This window comes from Mya arenaria, chromosome 17, assembly GCF_026914265.1.
Source record: "Mya arenaria isolate MELC-2E11 chromosome 17, ASM2691426v1".
Taxonomy (NCBI): Eukaryota; Metazoa; Mollusca; class Bivalvia; order Myida; family Myidae; genus Mya; species Mya arenaria.
The window spans coordinates 16,778,162-16,794,490 of record NC_069138.1 but is presented as its reverse complement, the minus strand read 5'-3'; the positions used below and the strand labels follow the sequence as shown (position 1 = coordinate 16,794,490).

Genomic DNA, 16,329 nt, shown 5'->3' with positions numbered 1-16,329 from the left:
AGTAGAATATGATCATCAATGTTAACTATAAATATACAGTATAGCAACAACAAAAAGCAGAACACAAGTAAGCATTTTTAAGAAACATTCTGTTGGAAATATACTGAAGTACCATGATATGGATATTATATACAGGCAACAGAAAAGTCTATAATTGTTCATGTTCAGTTTTGTATAAAAACGTGACTATACAAATACAGCAATTCACCATATAAACTGAATCAATGTTGTCTAGTATGTAAACCTAAGTCAGATTCTAAATAAATTATTCTTTAACTTTGTTAAATTCATACGGAAAGATTGCCACAAGAAAGATATATATATATCTGTCACTTTTAGGGAGTATGCAATATTATGTAAAAATAAAGAAATAGGCCGTAAACTCACACCATAATTAAGGCGAATTTAAGTTCATTCAAAGGCTTTTATCATATATGGCTGGAAGCTGAGCAATATAGAGTCTTTATAGCCAGCCCTTTTGTATTAACAATCTTTGTCAGAATGGATGGTCAAAAACTGCGTCACCTGATCAAATTAATAAACAACAACATATTTACATTCTATAGCTAGATAGACATAGACACGACAGTGTGATATATATGTCAGACAGCACATAGCAGAAGTTTTAACAATAATTACAAGAACAACAAAGGTTGTCATGAACTATCTTCATTTGACATATCCTAATTATCGTAATAATTGTTTGGACTTTTTGACAAAATGATGTATTTTGCATATTTTATGAAACACATCTGTGCCATACACTGTTGTTCAACTTGTTATTACATCAGTGATTATGCATCAACAAGCTCATATTATATATCAAATTTAAAATGACTCTTAAAGCTGCACTCTCACAGATTGAAAGTTTTGACAACTTTTTGTTTATTTTTTGTCTTGGATTAACGAGCCAATTTTTGGGAAAATCCATGGAAACCACTTACATAAGACAGCTGACAAAAAAAAAATAGATTGCAGAATTTTATATTTAAGTTCAAAAATTGATGTTTTATGCATTTTTCTTAAACCATGAGTAACAGGTTAAGCCATAAAACATTAATTTTCGAACGGAAATATGAAAATCTACGATCTGATTTTTTGTCAGCAATCTAATATCATTGGTTTGTACATATTTATGCAAAAAATTGCTCTTTCCAAGATAAAAAAAAAAGAAAAAAAGTGGTATATCTGTGAGAGTGCAGCTTTAAGCAAGCAAAAACTGACAACAAAAGTATTTTTTTAATGATTCTTTATATAACATTTAAAACAAATAGTATTTAATATTTCAATTGTTTCATTAGAAATCTAAAAATATCAAACTTCAACGGTTTCTTACAAGAAAAACAAAAAAGGATAATTGTTATACAAATAAACTCATATACCAACTATTTGCTCATTAACTAGCATGTTCAATCATCATCCAGAAATAATCAGTCACTATTTATATTCTTTAAAGACAAAAAATACACTTAAATGTGCATGAAATTGATCGCAAAATTAATGTTGCCTTCAAATGTATTATAGTTACCATACAGACATTTAAAATTAATCTCAAAAACCTTTCCAGCTTTTACCTTTTAATTCTTTGTATGAATTATGTATAAAATAAACTTCACCTCTCAATGTAATTGACAATCAGTCTCCATTATTTATGGTAAGATATATTATAAATTAACATGGATTTGACATCAAATTATATGCTTAATGAATACTGATATATCTGAAGAGAACATAAACTATTAAACGTTCATGAATTAGTACATTTCACAACTCATTTGTGTTATACAGAAAACTCCGTAAATAAAAAACTTGACAGGGTGGAGATCTTTTCCAAACATTGTTGAAACACAATTTTGAATCTGTCTTAACTTAAAGCTCCAGGTCATTAATATTCATTATGGTGATCTTTTTTCATCAATTATCAATTAATGACAAGATGAACATAACGGAGTAAATTAATTGAACAGTTGCCCATGTTTTATTGCTCATGACCACATTCACAATAATAATACATTACTTAAAGCCTAAGAATTAAAGGAAACACTATTCAATTAAGATACTTCATAATCATTATTAACTAATAGTTATACAAAAAAGTATCCACTTTGTAAGTTTCGGGCTTAATTGTATAAACAAATACCCATATGGGTGATGTTTTATTTGATAAAACAAAAAAAGTAAATTATATAAAATACAATTTCACAATTATATGAAACTTCTGATCAAGCTTGGCCTGGACATTGTGAGCAACTTCACTGTCAACAAGTTTCATTATGATTGGATGGTCTTATGATCAAATTTGTAATGGCCATTTTGCTAGTTTCAAACTAACTAGACAATAAATGCTTTTATAGCTATTGTATACACAAGATATAAACTTCCTATTTTATTGTTGAAATGGCGCAACAAATGTAACACATGCTCTTTGGCTGGAGAAAAAATCCACACAGCCGCACTACTTCATGTCCGGCATCATACACTTATTTCAACATTGTCAGTGATAAGTAATTACAGATGACTCTGACTATTTAGTTTCATGCATTCCAATACAGCTTTGAATGAAATTTGACTATAAGAAATGGGCCATACCATTAAAATAGTTGTGGTACACAAGGCTGTACCATAAACATATTGTGTAAGATGGATGGATTTTGAAGTTTAATAAAGAAATGTTCATGCTGTTCAACATAAACTATTACCTTTCATCTTGGTAACATGTTTCACAGGTACAGATTTTACAATTATTAATCCATTTCAAATATCAACTTAACAGGACAGTTCATCCTCATGTGAAATCTCATAACCTAAAAGAAGAATATCTTATTCAAGTTTAAAGCTTATTCGAGCTTGTCATTATAGGAAATATATGCAAGTATATAGATACAAAAATAGTTTACGGTAGATTTTTTCTCTATATTATTATCTTGAAAGATAGGATCTGTGTATCATTCTTATTTTTATATGTTTTGTCGTTTTATTGTTCATCATGTACGGGACAATTTTCTAATATTGTCAATTCCATTGTTTGATGGTTACACAATAATTGTGTGTTTATATGAATATTTAACATTTAAATATCAGGCCCAAACTTCTCGAAATATCTTAAGCATAACAAGTATAACTATCATATTTCATTAGTCCAAATTACTTGTTCAAACTTGAATGTAAACCTAACTATTGTTTATTATAATTTTCTTTAAAATGAGTTCCTTTAAATGGCTGAAAAGTCTTCCAACGATGAAAATTTCATGATTTATATTTTAAGGAAACTAGTTAATGAGCTTGATCCTGTTTTTACTTGTAAACAGGCAGATTATTCGAGAAAATTGGGGCCGTAGATTAATTTTGCTGTGCAAAGAGAAGATCTTTTTGTTACAAAACAAGTATTTCTTTTGTTTCTATTTTCAGAAACAAAGATATTTCTTTTTGATTTATATCTGACATGTCAACGAAAAAGAAATAAAGTTTAAAAAGACACAATGCATATCTTCTATGTCGAATTTCTCCCTTAAGGTGTACCATCCATAGTAGTCTACCGGGTCAAATTTCTCCCTTAAGGTGTTCCATCCATAGTAGTCATCTATGTAGTCTTCCTTTTAAGGTGTTCCATGCATTATAGTCTTCTGTGCTGAGTTTTTCTTTTAAGGTGTTCCATCCATAATAGTCATCTATGTAGTCTTCCTTTTAAGGTGTTCCATCCATAATAGTCATCTATGTAGTCTTCCTTTTAAGGTGTTCCATCCATAATAGTCATCTATGTAGTCTTCCTTTTAAGGTGTTCCATCCATAATAGTCATCTATGTAGTTTTTCTTTTAAGGTGTTCCATCCATTATAGTCATCTATGTAGTTTCCTTTTACGGTGTTCCATTCATTCAAGTCTTCTGTGTCGAGTTTGTGACTTAAGATGTTTCATCAATTATTCCCACTATATATATCAATATAACATATCTTAAAACTTTTCATTACTTCAAATGCTTTATAAGGATTGAATTCCCTATGCAAAATCTTTTTAATCACTATGGTGCAATCACTGCAAAAAAACATACAAAAAAACATGGCAAAGAAACAAAAACATACATTACTTTTCTATAATCATGAAATATAAAACAATGCTAAAGATTTCTTTACAAACATTAAGACTTCAACTGATTCAAGTTTTGTGACAATAATGTAACTCTAGCTATAATTCTTTGCCTTTCCTTCTCATAAAGTCGTGACCCAAATCTCTGTAAAAACTTATCCGGATGCCATCGAATCTGCTGGTCCCTTAAATATTTCTGATACTCTGCACTTGATTTATCCATCTTATCAAACAATACCGTCAAATCCAATGCCTCCCCCTTCAAACTTGGCCACGGGATATCACCATATTTGATCTTAGCACCGCCAACACCTTCTAACACAGTTTTATACCTCTCTTCATACTTCATTCTCTTTTTTAAAGCATCAACTGCAACATCTCTAACCTTATTATTTTTAAACTCCCTCCGCATTCTTTCTCTAGCTTCTTCTAAAGTCTCTTTCCCCTTTCCTTTCCACCCAATTTCCCCCTCCTCTCCACTACCCTGATCCCCCTTGCGACCCTTCTTGTCCCCTTTGTGCTCCCCATGGCCTCTATATGCAGACCTTTCCTTGGCCCTTTTTCTGGCATTATACTCGTCCCTTACTCTGTCTGCCCAGTCTCCGCATGATTCCTCCGCATGGCTGTCCCAACTTGGGTCTGCAAAAATGAACCGAAAGATATCAGGGCTATCTCATTAATGAGCGGAATAAAAATATCGCAAGATCAAGTTATTCAGTTGAATACTAAAATAAAGCAGGTGTCGGAAATTGAATTAACCGGAAAATAATTAACTTGTAAATTCAATTTAATCTTGTCTAACATTTCCAGTCTATTCGTTTCAAAATACATATTTCATTGTGATCACGAATAAACAAGTACAAAATTGGAACATAACATTATGATACATTCTTTGATACAATGGCCCAATAATATTTTAAAGAGTTAAAATACTACGTGTAAGTGTTACTATAAGTAAAACAAGAGCTGTCACAGGGACAGCGCGCTAGACTATTCTGCCGCTTAAAGTTTAAGGTTTGCAACCTTAACCAGAATATCTAAGTCAAATAATAAAGGGCCATAATTATATGCAAAATAGAGTTATCAAACTTGATTAATTAGGTATGTTTGATAGCTGAGTATTGTATAAGGTCTCAATGCAGTACATCAAGTGCCCAGTAGATGCTGAGATAATAACATAATAATGTGCTTACATGCAAAACCTTTACCAGAATTTCAATCTCGAATAATAAAGGGCAATAATTTGCATTAATGCAAGATATTGACTTAAATGTGCTAACATGCAAAACCTTATCCAGAAAGTCAATAATAAAAGGCAATAATTTGCATTATATGCAAAACAGAGTTATCTAACTTGGTTATTCAAATAGGTTGGATGGTCTAGTACCATTGTATAATGTCTCAATGCAATACATCAAGTAGTTGCACAGATATTAAACTATAAATTTTTTAGTCCAATAATAAAGGGCAATTCAGTGCAATACATAATTTCTTTGCTGAGAGAGTTATCTAACTTGGTTGACCAAGTAGGCGAGATGTTATGATGAAGGTTGCTGAGATATTTACCTATGTGCGCTTACATGCAAAATGTTAACCGCAATTTCTAATTGATAATTTGTATTATATTCAAAACAATGTTATTTAACTTCATTAATTAAGTAGGTTGGACAGTATGGAACTCATATATAAAAGTTCAATGCAATACATGATGTTTTTGCTGAGATAATGACTCGAAGGTGCGTGCATGCAAAACCTTAACCAAGGTTTGATGCCGACGCAGACACCAGGGTGGGTAGTTTAGCTCCTTTAATTTACTAGTATTAAGCTTTCTGAACATTGCTGAATTTGCAATATGTGCATGAAGATTTCACTGCAAATTAAATTTCTGCTCATAAATTATTGCTTTTGCTATATAAGGGCATAACTTCGACATAAATATAACCAAGAAGGATATACTTAGAAACCCCTGAGCTGGACTCGAAACCACTTGCCTAGCAGTAAAATGACATCATCATTAACTACTTTGCTAGCACCTCCAAAACAGTTTGCTTAACTAGCGCAAATAAGATTGACCTCGTTCCACTACACAGGAAACACAATATTATTTTTACACTCCTGGGTAGAGGGACCTGATGATGATTCATACATGTAATTAAATAGAGTTGAGTACTAAATATTGAGTACATGGTCTGGACATATTATCATATAACATTGTGTAGTGTAAGTCCCCACCTCTCATAAAGCTCACACACTCCATCCATTTTTGTCTCCATCCAGTGGTACATATTTGATCAAGCCTTCATGTCTTGAACTGGTAAAAATGATTCTGGGCTTGCTCAATTTTTAGATCAGGGCTTGTTAATATTGTTGATGTAAAGCATTAGGATATGAATTTGAGTCTGTTAATCTAATGAATGTGACACACATTGGGTAAATGTCCCTTGAACTAAATATTTCACCTGGTATATAGGCCCCCCACATCTCGTGGTGTTCAGACACCATTTCATCTGCTAGTTTGTCTCTCCATGCTCTCTCTGTGTCGGCATCATCATCAACCTCCATCCCCTGAAATAATCTTGAATTAAGTATTTTGAGCATTCGTGAGACTGTTAATGTCACACAGCTGTTGAAGTAGCATGAGTGGCAGCAGCAGCAGTAACAGCAGCATGGGCACTACTGCTTTTAATAATTAAATAAACAAAGATATATGGCCTCCCAAAACAGTTTGAAATAGTTTACTACTAACTATAAAACTGGTCCTTAAAACACTTGTGCTATTTCTCATCAATCCCCTTAAAAAAATGCCAAGTCTATTCCCCAGTAGGCAGTCTAATTGGGCTTATCAAAGACCTTCCTGTCATGAATCAATTTCTATCTTAAGTCCTCTAAATGTATATGTGTATTATGAACACAACTATAAAGTACAAGCCAAAATTGCTGAAACACTTTTAATGTCATGAAGTACTTGATGGGATTAACCCTATGATATGATCTTACATTCTGCTGTGGTTCCCGTGCCTCCCTCCTCTGTACAAGCTCATGCAAAAGACGTCTGCATGTTGCACCAGAGCTGTCCTCCATATCCAAGCATTTTGGGTAACACTCCAACAATGGCAGGATCAACCCATTGTAACCTAAATAATATTTTTCAAATGAATGAATACTATTGAGACAATCTGAACAAAAAATCTTAAAACAGTTTTATTGGATGTACCGGGGTATGTATTTTCTTAATTGAATATGTAATTACTGTTTATGAGTCAATGCCTGGAAAGTCCAATAAATCTAGGAAACTGAACTGCCCAGTTTGATGGAAGCTTGTCAACATGTTTGTGACCAGCCCATGAACTCTAATGCATGTTTTTTTTTTTTTTTAATCAAACAAGGGCATAACTCTATTATTATCAGAGTACCAGTAAGAGTTATAAGCCATGCTACATATGTGCGTTTTGTCCTTGGAAACCAGTGTATTAAGTTTGAGTTTCATTTAAATATCTTGAATTATTTTTGAGTTATGGCCAAGGTTAAAGTCTCGGCACAGGGATAGCGATGATGATGCAGAAAAATACAACACCAAAGTTATGCCACAGCATTTTTTTTCTTTTGTTATTTAGCTTAAATTAAGAGACAGGTTATTCTTACACTCAGTTGTCACATCCCACTGTTTGCTGGTGTCCAGCTCTAGAGCTCTGTCCAGGGCTACATGTAAAGGTGATCTCCCTTTGGAATCTTGCAGGGAACCTGGCACTCCTACGCTCATCAGATATCTAAATTAACATTATAAAATATTATACAAATACATAACATTTGTGCTTCCTGGTACAAACTGTACTCAAAGCTTTGTGCAGGATTCTGTATAAGACACATCCTGGCTTATTGGGGATCAAAATTAAAGACCATTTTATGAATAGTTACATCTATATTTTAGAAAATATTAGCTTAAGGATTAACTATATTGAGAGCAAGGCCACATATATGCAGGATATAAGAAACTCCTTGGTCGATCTGGTATCTCTTTGTGTAAAAAATATACTTTATTGAACAAAAACAACTTAAAGGCCAGAATGGCTTGGTGACCACTGAGCAACCACTGATAAACGGAGGTTGGAATATCTTTTTACAATTTTGGGGAGAAAGTAATCTTTTTAGTTGTTTGCTTAAATCGATTATTAGCGATACTTCATAATTATACATTGTACCAACCTCAGCACAGTGCCTGACCCATGTTTGCAGCAGTAATGTAGGAGGTTCTGGCCTCTACTCAATACAACCTCTGTCAGATCAACATCATGCTTCCTCACATATTCCCGCAATCGCTTTGGTCGGTCATCGCTGATGTACTGTTTTAGCTTTGAGATTGTCTTGTGTTTCATTTTCTAGACTTTTGACTTTTTTAAGTCAAAAACCTGAAACATTAACCAATTTTAAATTTATGTACACTAGAAATGGGCTAAAACTTAAGAATTGAGTCTTTGGACAGAAATTTTCAACATTTAGACAAAACTTCCCAAAGTGAATGCTTGAGAGATTTTAGTATCAAGAGGTGTTATTAATGATACATTTAGGGAATCCTACTCCCAGGTTTGAGGGAGTAAAAAGTTCCGCAATTGAAGTCAATGAAGTTTATACTTTCAATTTCAAATTATATACATACAATGTAGGAAGCCATGTATATACCTTATAAATATGCATGTATGGTTGGCATATATTGGAACACCCTTGTCAATACTGGCCTGCCGATGGCTAATTCAGTATTGGTAAGTGCATCAGAATCTGATCTCAAACATTTTTTTTTTTATCCCAACCCTCTTTGAGCTTTGTTGATGATAAGAACTTAATCAGGTGTATTTTCACACAGGCTCTAAATCAATGATGTTTGGAGTAGATTTAAAAACATATGTTTGTATGGACATCCCTACAAAAAAGCCATTTAGAACTGAAGTTACTGGTATTATCTTGACATAAAATAAATATTACCTCTAGCAGGACCCAACCAATATTGTATCATTTTATACCTAGGAGCGATAACTGCATTGTCAAAAATATCTCAAGGTACAAATTTGCTCTAAGTATTCTCAATAAAAACCCTCGAGGCCCAATATTGGGCCTATGGTTCTGAAGCAAGCCTATAATATACTAAAATGGAGCATTTGGAGGACGGATTGAATAACCACCATCCAATATCCACCTCGGACAAGTCATGTAACCCCAGGGGAAATCTACAGTGGCCGTATCAAAAATACAGATACCCCTAAATCACCATACTTGAGGCTGAGATGGTGACCAGAAACCCTTTCATGCAACTATGTCCATGACCAAACCTATGACTAGTACAATTCCATACAAAAAGAACAGTCATACAGCACAGGGTATCAGGCACAGGGTATCAGCTCACTTTTCAGCTGTAATTCAAGCAAACAGACTGTTCTGTTAGTTAACTTGCTTTCTCACCAAGGCTATCCGGGTTCGAATGCCGGCCTTGGCGCTAGTCCAAATAATTGTACATTGACGGATTTTTTTTAGATTTTTGATATGGCAAATCCTTCAAGGATTATTCCGTATAACACGTCTATTATTTTAGACTAGCCTTGGCGCATGTGAGTTAGCTTAGTGGTCATGAAGCCAGACAAATGGGTTTTCCCCAACCACACAAAACCACTCCCGTGTAACATCGTGAAAATGTGGGTGACGTTGTTTAACTTTCTCGCTGTAAAATATATAATCTTTAAACTAAGCAAACAGACTAGATAACAGCCTTAAACAGGATACTGTAACAGTGTAATGTAAACGTGTACTGAACATCAAGTTAAATACTTGAAAAGGTAATGTAAGAAACAAAACAAAAAATAATAATTTTTATCATGTTCCTTGTGAACGTTTAATACCTTAACTGAATTCAGCGGCAAACCAGCAAGTTATCTGAAACAAGAACTGAAAAACTTGCCTCAAACTTTCTTTACGTTTATTAGGTACTCGTTACGTTTATTAGATATTTCTGTCTGAAACAGCCAATGTGATTGGATGATGATAATCTAGCATCCAATTAAATTTCAGTTGACAAAAGTCAATCGATAACTGTCATGGATGCCAAAATGAAAATTAGCAGGAATTCATTTTTGTTTATGTTTAATTTCTGTCTTATAACGGCAAGAATTCACCATTTAGAACTAAAGGTATTAAGTATGAAATGCTTTTCGATTGTTCTCAACGAAGTCCACCAAGCACCAATCCAATGCAATTTTTTTAGAGCTTTGCTATGTTGTTACTGATAGTTTAACTGTTCGTGTTGTTAGTCATCGATCAGCGATCTTTCTAATATACAGAAAGTGACAAGGATTCCGGTAGTTTGCAGGTCAGATTGCCGATTATAATGATTTCACCAAGCTACCGGAATCCCCTGAGAAATAATAATTAAACTATACTTAAATGTTTTTTTGGTGTTTTTAAGCTTTAATATATGTAATGTACTAAAAGGTATACCTTTATAATCATATTTCCATATACAGAAAGTGACAAGGATTCCGGTAGTTTGCAGGTCAGATTGCCGATTGTAATGATTTGACCAAGCTACCGGAATCCCCTGAGAAATAATAATTAAACTATACTTAGATGTTTTTTTTGGTGTTTTTAAGCTTCAATATATGTAATGTACTAAGAGGTATACCTTTATAATCATATTTCCATATACAGAAAGTGACAAGGATTCCGGTAGTTTGCAGGTCGCCCGTCGGATTGCCGATTATAATGATTTGACCAAGCTACCGGATTCCCCTGTGAGACAGAATGACTAAATTTCAATACTGTTTTCTTTTTCAGATTTAACGTAGAATAAAATAGGAGTATTTCAATTACGTTTTTGAAAGTGAAATTTTGTTGTATATTTGTTTTGTGTTCTATCTATATATTTCTTCTTTCAATCTGAATGATGTTACTATAGCTAGAAGAGAAGACTGCTAACAGGTGACAATAGAGTACCGATAATACATAGATGGATGTCAGACAGAATCTGTTTCTTGATCCTTTATGCTGTTATTCATGTTGAATGGGGAAAACAAATTCACCGATATAAATGAAATTTATTTCTCGTAAACAATAAGAACAAGTAACATTTAATTCAAAACATAACAACACGAATGAGGAAAAATACCGGAACCCTTGTCACTTTTAGATTAAAACTCTTACTTTTTTCTATATTCAAGCATTAAAATACTTGAAATAGTATTGAAATTTAGTTATTTTAGTAATTCACAGGGCATTCCGGTAGTTTGGTCATAACATAATCAGCGGTAAACTACCGGAATCCTTGTCACTATCAGATTAAAACTCTTACTTTATTCTATATTCAAGCATTAAAATACTTGAAACAGTATTGAAATTTAGTTATTTTAGTTACTCACACAATACACATTTAAACAGGGGATTCCGGTAATATTCGAGATATTATAAGTTAGTTATTTTAGTGTCATAGGGGATTCTGGTAGCTTGGTCAAATCATTATAAACGGCAATCCGACCTGCAAACTACCGGAATCCATGTCACTTTCAGTATAATGATATACAATAAAAACTCTACTTTATTCTATATTCAAGCACTAAAACAGTACTGAAATTTAGTTATTTTAGTAATTGACAGGGGATTCCGGTAGTTTGGTCATATCATTATCATCGGCAAACTACCGGAATCCTTGTCCACTTTCGGATTAAACTCTTACTTTATTCTATATTCAAGCTTTAAAACACTTGAAACAGTACTGAAATTCAGTTTTTTTAGTAATTCACAGTGGATTCCTGTAGTTTGGTCATATCATTATCATCGGTAAACTACCGCAATCCTTGTCAACTTTCAGTGTAAGGATATGATAATTATTAGTATCTCACAGGGGATTCCGGTAGTTTGGTTATATGTTCGAAATCGGCAATCCTTGTCACTTTTAGTGTAGGATATATGTTTATAATTTTTAACGGCCAGTTTATTCCATATTCCTTAAATACAGACTTATACTCATTATAGTCATTGTATACTGACATGAAAACTACCAGAATCCCCGTTCACTTTCAGATAATATGTACGTACATACTTTCATAATGATATATAATGGGTAGTAAAGTAATTAAAACACCTCCAAACATTTAAATAAACTAAAACAATATTAAGTTTTAAATTTAAAGTTATTTCGCAGGGGATTCCGGTAGATTCTGGTGGATTCTGGTAATTAGGGAGAGTATAGTATTGAAATGGAGATCTAAGTGTTTGAAATCCTGGTTTCCTGGGATTGTTAACCCTTAGCGCATGTAAACCAGATAGGCCAACATTGCCCATTAGCGCATGTAAAGGCATCTGGCCGACTATCGACTACTGGATGTAATGCACCAGTCAATTGTAACCACGGCCCCCCCAGGTCCAGGGAATAGCGGGGACTTTGGCTTTCGGTCCAGCCAAGCCCGGGTAATATCCCTGCCCTGCGGGGACGAACTGCTGGTAAAATCCCTGCTAAATGCCCCAGCACCCCAGGGACTGTAAGTAAGGCCCATTCCCGGCCATTTTTGGCGCAAAGACAAAACCACCGCATTCACCCGGCACTGCGGGGCCACCTGAAAGGTAAAAACACGGTCACTTTCCCCGGTTAACCCCAGTATACCCCCGGACCGGGGGGGGGGGGCGTGGTTACAATTGACTGGGGCATAAACACATTGTCCGCATTTCAAAAGGGTCATTTTATTATTTCAATTTTGCATCTTTTTTTTGTAAACATTTTCCCAGATGTTTATAAAGTAAAGATAAGCTTTATGGATCAGGGGTTTCAATAAGACCCAAAGTCAGGAAATTTTTTTAATCCCATGTCTGATTTTCAGGAAATTTTCGGAATTTTCATAGAATTTGTAGGTAAAGTAGCGTGTTTGATGCACAATTCAAAATGTTTATATTTATGTTTATTGTTTATATTCAACCATTACAAGAGTCTAGCGTAGGTGCGCATGGGGATGGGTGTGGGAAGGGTCCTTGTCTGTGGTAATAATTATGACTGTACTTGTCTGGAATCTTCTTTAGTGCAATGTCTCATTTTTCTCCTAAAAATCATGTAAAATAAAAAAACAACAACAGACAGTTAAGCATTTGAAACAATCATACTGGCATAAATACACAAAAAAAACAAATATGTAGGGGACAAATTTTAGTTGGTACGATCAGGATTGAGTACGAATGTTACATTCAGCCTGGCTGTTATTTAATTGTCTTTGGTAAAGTTATGCTTAATATGTAGTCCAGCTTAATATGTTGATGTTTTAAAATAAAATGACAATAAAAATCACTGCAGGGCTTGAATTTAACTTTTTTTGATACTCGCAAACTTTTGCGAGTGCTTAAATTTTCAACTTGCAACATCAGACACTCACTCTCATTTTTTTTTAGGCAAACCTTTGTGTTTGCTAGGAAAAAGGATATATGTATGGAAAACAATGGTTTAAGGTATAGTGTAACTGTTTTAATGAATGATCATGTAATTGTTCATTAAACGATATCATCATATATGTAACACTGACAATACGTTCTGAGGAAGTCTGATCATGCGAGTATTGGTCTGTGCAAAATATTTTGAAAACGTTCCTTCCGTCATCTGTGTTGAGAATCAATTTAATGTTCAACTTCCTCTTCCACATTGTAACAGTTTTAACGGACGGATTATTTCATTTTGGCTTCTTTTTTTGGAACTGATTGATCTTGCCATCAGCAGTTGGCGATTTTAAAATCAACATGCGTAGAAGAACTTATCTTTGGCTTGTCATCATTATACAGACTGTGTCTCGATACGATTATCGCTAAAAACAGCCGCCAAAAGTTTTAACGCAAGACCAGTCTACAAAAATACATAGTAATAATAACGAGTACCTGCCACATAGTACATAGCATAACGTTAATCTATGTCATCGGTTTCTGTGTGATTATCGGAAAACGAAAGTAGGCATTTCTAAAATTAGTTTTATATCTATTGTGCAGGAATTGATCTACGATTATGTTCATATCTATTTCAATGATTGCATATTTTTTGCAAATTTAGAACTCGCAAATTTTTGCGCGTGTCTTTGAATTCAACTCGCATTTTCCAATTTTGGCTCGCATTGAAATAAAATAATTTAATAATTCATCATTGAACCCATTTATTAGATAATTATCTGTAAAAATATATATTCACCTAAAAAAGATTTGGCCACAATTATTTGGAGTAATATTGATCTTAAGGTCATACTGGGGTATAAATTTGCACTTTTCCAATACCCCTAAAATGCCTATACAGATAAGGACTGCTTATCAGTAAGTTGGCCATTGACTGGGAGTAGTAATCTGGCCACTTGCTAAAGGGTTAATCAGTAATCAGGTTGGGCACCCTGTTGCTTTTTTCAAGCACCTTTTTACTGCACCCTGATGTGCCATTTTGTTATGTCGAGTCAAGTGGATGAGAGATTCACTCTCTTTATGTGCTAAATTGTATGGTTAGCCTTAGTTTAAAATAATAGACGTTTATATGGGATTCTTCTAATCCCTAACGTCTAAACGGGTTTTTGCAAAAACAGGGGTGTTTTGAAATTGTATTCAGAGAAGTATTTTGTGTTTGAAATAGATAATAAAGGTTTATATTAATATATAACCATGTAAGTGCAAAGATATTTTGCACAAAACAAGCATTAAATTCATTAAAGCACAATATTTACCTTTCCAATAAAACCAAACTTAACTGACACAGACATCAATTTTGCCATCATAGCAACTCGGCCATCTCCGGCAAGCTTCAAGATAGACCTCATAAAAACAATCGTAACAACTCGGCAATGGGTGAGGTGTTCCGATTGTTATGAAACTGTGAGTCACAGCCTTGCAGGTGACCTTCATGTATATATTGTTATGTTTTGACTGTATGAAATAAAATAACTCGCATCAAACTCATAATAATTTGTTGGATATTTATTAGTTTGTGTACGGAAATAATATAAAATAACATTATCTGGTAATATTTATTGTTTTTATGTTATTTTATAGACATAAAATGCTTTAACCCAGAATCCTGATCGGAATAACTACCCACTTTTGATTTTATGTGAAGGATTTACCATATCAAAAATCGTAAAAAAAATCCTTCACTGTAAAATTATTTGGACTACCGTAGGTCAGCCTTTGGGTGAGGAAGAAATGCTAGTCTGTTTGATTTACATTTGATAAGCGAGTTTAGTGATTAACATTTGATAGATGAAATGATTAAAACTCAATGAGCTACAGTCAAGGCAGTCATTTTGAAAGCTTCAAGTCTTTTAAGCTTCCTTTGAAAACTCCAAGGATCTCTGATTTGCATGGGCTGGTATTTATCTCCTGATATATAAATGCTTTAAAGCCTGTCCCCTGATTTTTAGCTCACCTTAGCCGTAGGCTGAGGGTGAGCTATTAGGATCGATGATTGTCCGTCGTCTGTTGTCTGTCCACACTTAGTTTGTTAACACTCAAGGGGTCACATTTTTGCCTCATTGTCACGAAACTTGGTCAGGATGTTTGTCCCAGTAATTACACGGACAAGTTCGAATATGGGTCATCTGGGGTCAAAAACTAGGTCACAGAGCCCAAATATGGAAAAACCTTGTTAACACTCTAGGGGTCACATTTTTAGCCCAAATATCCTGGAAATTTGTCAGAAAGGTTGTTTTAATGATTTCTAGCTCAAGTTCGAATATGGGTCATCCAGGGTCAAAAACTTGGTAACAGAGCCCAAATATGGAAAAAACCTTGTTAACACTCTAGAGGTAACATTTTCAGCCCAAATATCCTGGAAATTTGTCAGAAAGGTTGTTTTTACAAATTTTAGCTCAAGTTCCAATATGGGTCATCTAGGGTAAAAAAACTAGGTCACAGAGCCCAAATATGGAAAAACCTTGTTAACACTCTTGAGGTAACATTTTCAGCCCAAATATCCTTGAAATTTGTCAGAAAGGTTGTTTCAATAATTTCTAGTTCAAGTTTGAATATGGGTCATCTGGGGTCAAAAACTAGGTCACAGAGCCCAACTATGGAAATACCTTGTTAACACTCTCGAGGTAACATTGTCAGCCCAAATTACCTGGAAATTTGTCAGAAAGGTTGTTTCGATGATTTCTAGCTCAAGTTCGAATATCACAAAATTTGGTGAGAATGTGAATGGGCATAATACATCAGAGAAGCCAAATCCCTGTTATTGCCCTTTAATTATCAACAAGTCTATAGCACA

The 16,329-nt window shown here is 34.0% G+C and overlaps 2 protein-coding genes across 3 annotated transcripts in view; one reads left to right on the top strand and one right to left on the bottom strand.

Annotated features, from left to right (window-relative positions):
• Positions 1-37: 37 nt before the first annotated feature.
• LOC128224652 (NF-kappa-B inhibitor-like protein 1) lies at positions 38-10,036 on the bottom strand. 2 transcript variants are annotated; one of them, XM_052934581.1, is made up of 6 exons: positions 9,968-10,036; positions 8,286-8,488; positions 7,725-7,849; positions 7,080-7,216; positions 6,542-6,647; positions 38-4,721 (listed from the first exon to the last, which is right to left on the bottom strand). In XM_052934581.1, the coding sequence occupies exons 2-6, from the start codon at positions 8,453-8,455 to the stop codon at positions 4,135-4,137; spliced, it is 1,125 nt and encodes a 374-aa protein (XP_052790541.1). In that variant the 5' UTR covers positions 8,456-8,488; positions 9,968-10,036; the 3' UTR covers positions 38-4,134. The 2 variants fall into 2 exon arrangements, with proteins under 2 accessions (XP_052790541.1, XP_052790542.1); XM_052934582.1 differs by lacking the exon at positions 9,968-10,036 and adding an exon at positions 9,534-9,573.
• Positions 10,037-10,146: 110 nt separating this feature from the next.
• Positions 10,147-16,329, top strand: part of LOC128224011 (protein GPR107-like) — a 33,181-nt gene continuing 26,998 nt past the window's right edge. Inside the window, exon 1 of the mRNA XM_052933590.1 lies at positions 10,147-10,255. Within this exon, the coding sequence (XP_052789550.1) occupies positions 10,163-10,255 (93 nt within the window). The 5' untranslated portion in view covers positions 10,147-10,162. The remainder of the gene's footprint in view (positions 10,256-16,329) is intronic.

Coding starts and splice junctions, on each gene's coding strand:
- LOC128224652 (XM_052934581.1), bottom strand. CDS start 8,455: ATGAAACACAAGACAATCTCAAAGCTAAAACAGTACATCAGCGATGAC. Junction 7,850..8,285: donor GGGTCAGGCACTGTGCTGAG/GTTGGTACAATG, acceptor ATGTTAATTTAG/ATATCTGATGAGCGTAGGAG. Junction 7,217..7,724: donor GTGGGATGTGACAACTGAGT/GTAAGAATAACC, acceptor AATATTATTTAG/GTTACAATGGGTTGATCCTG.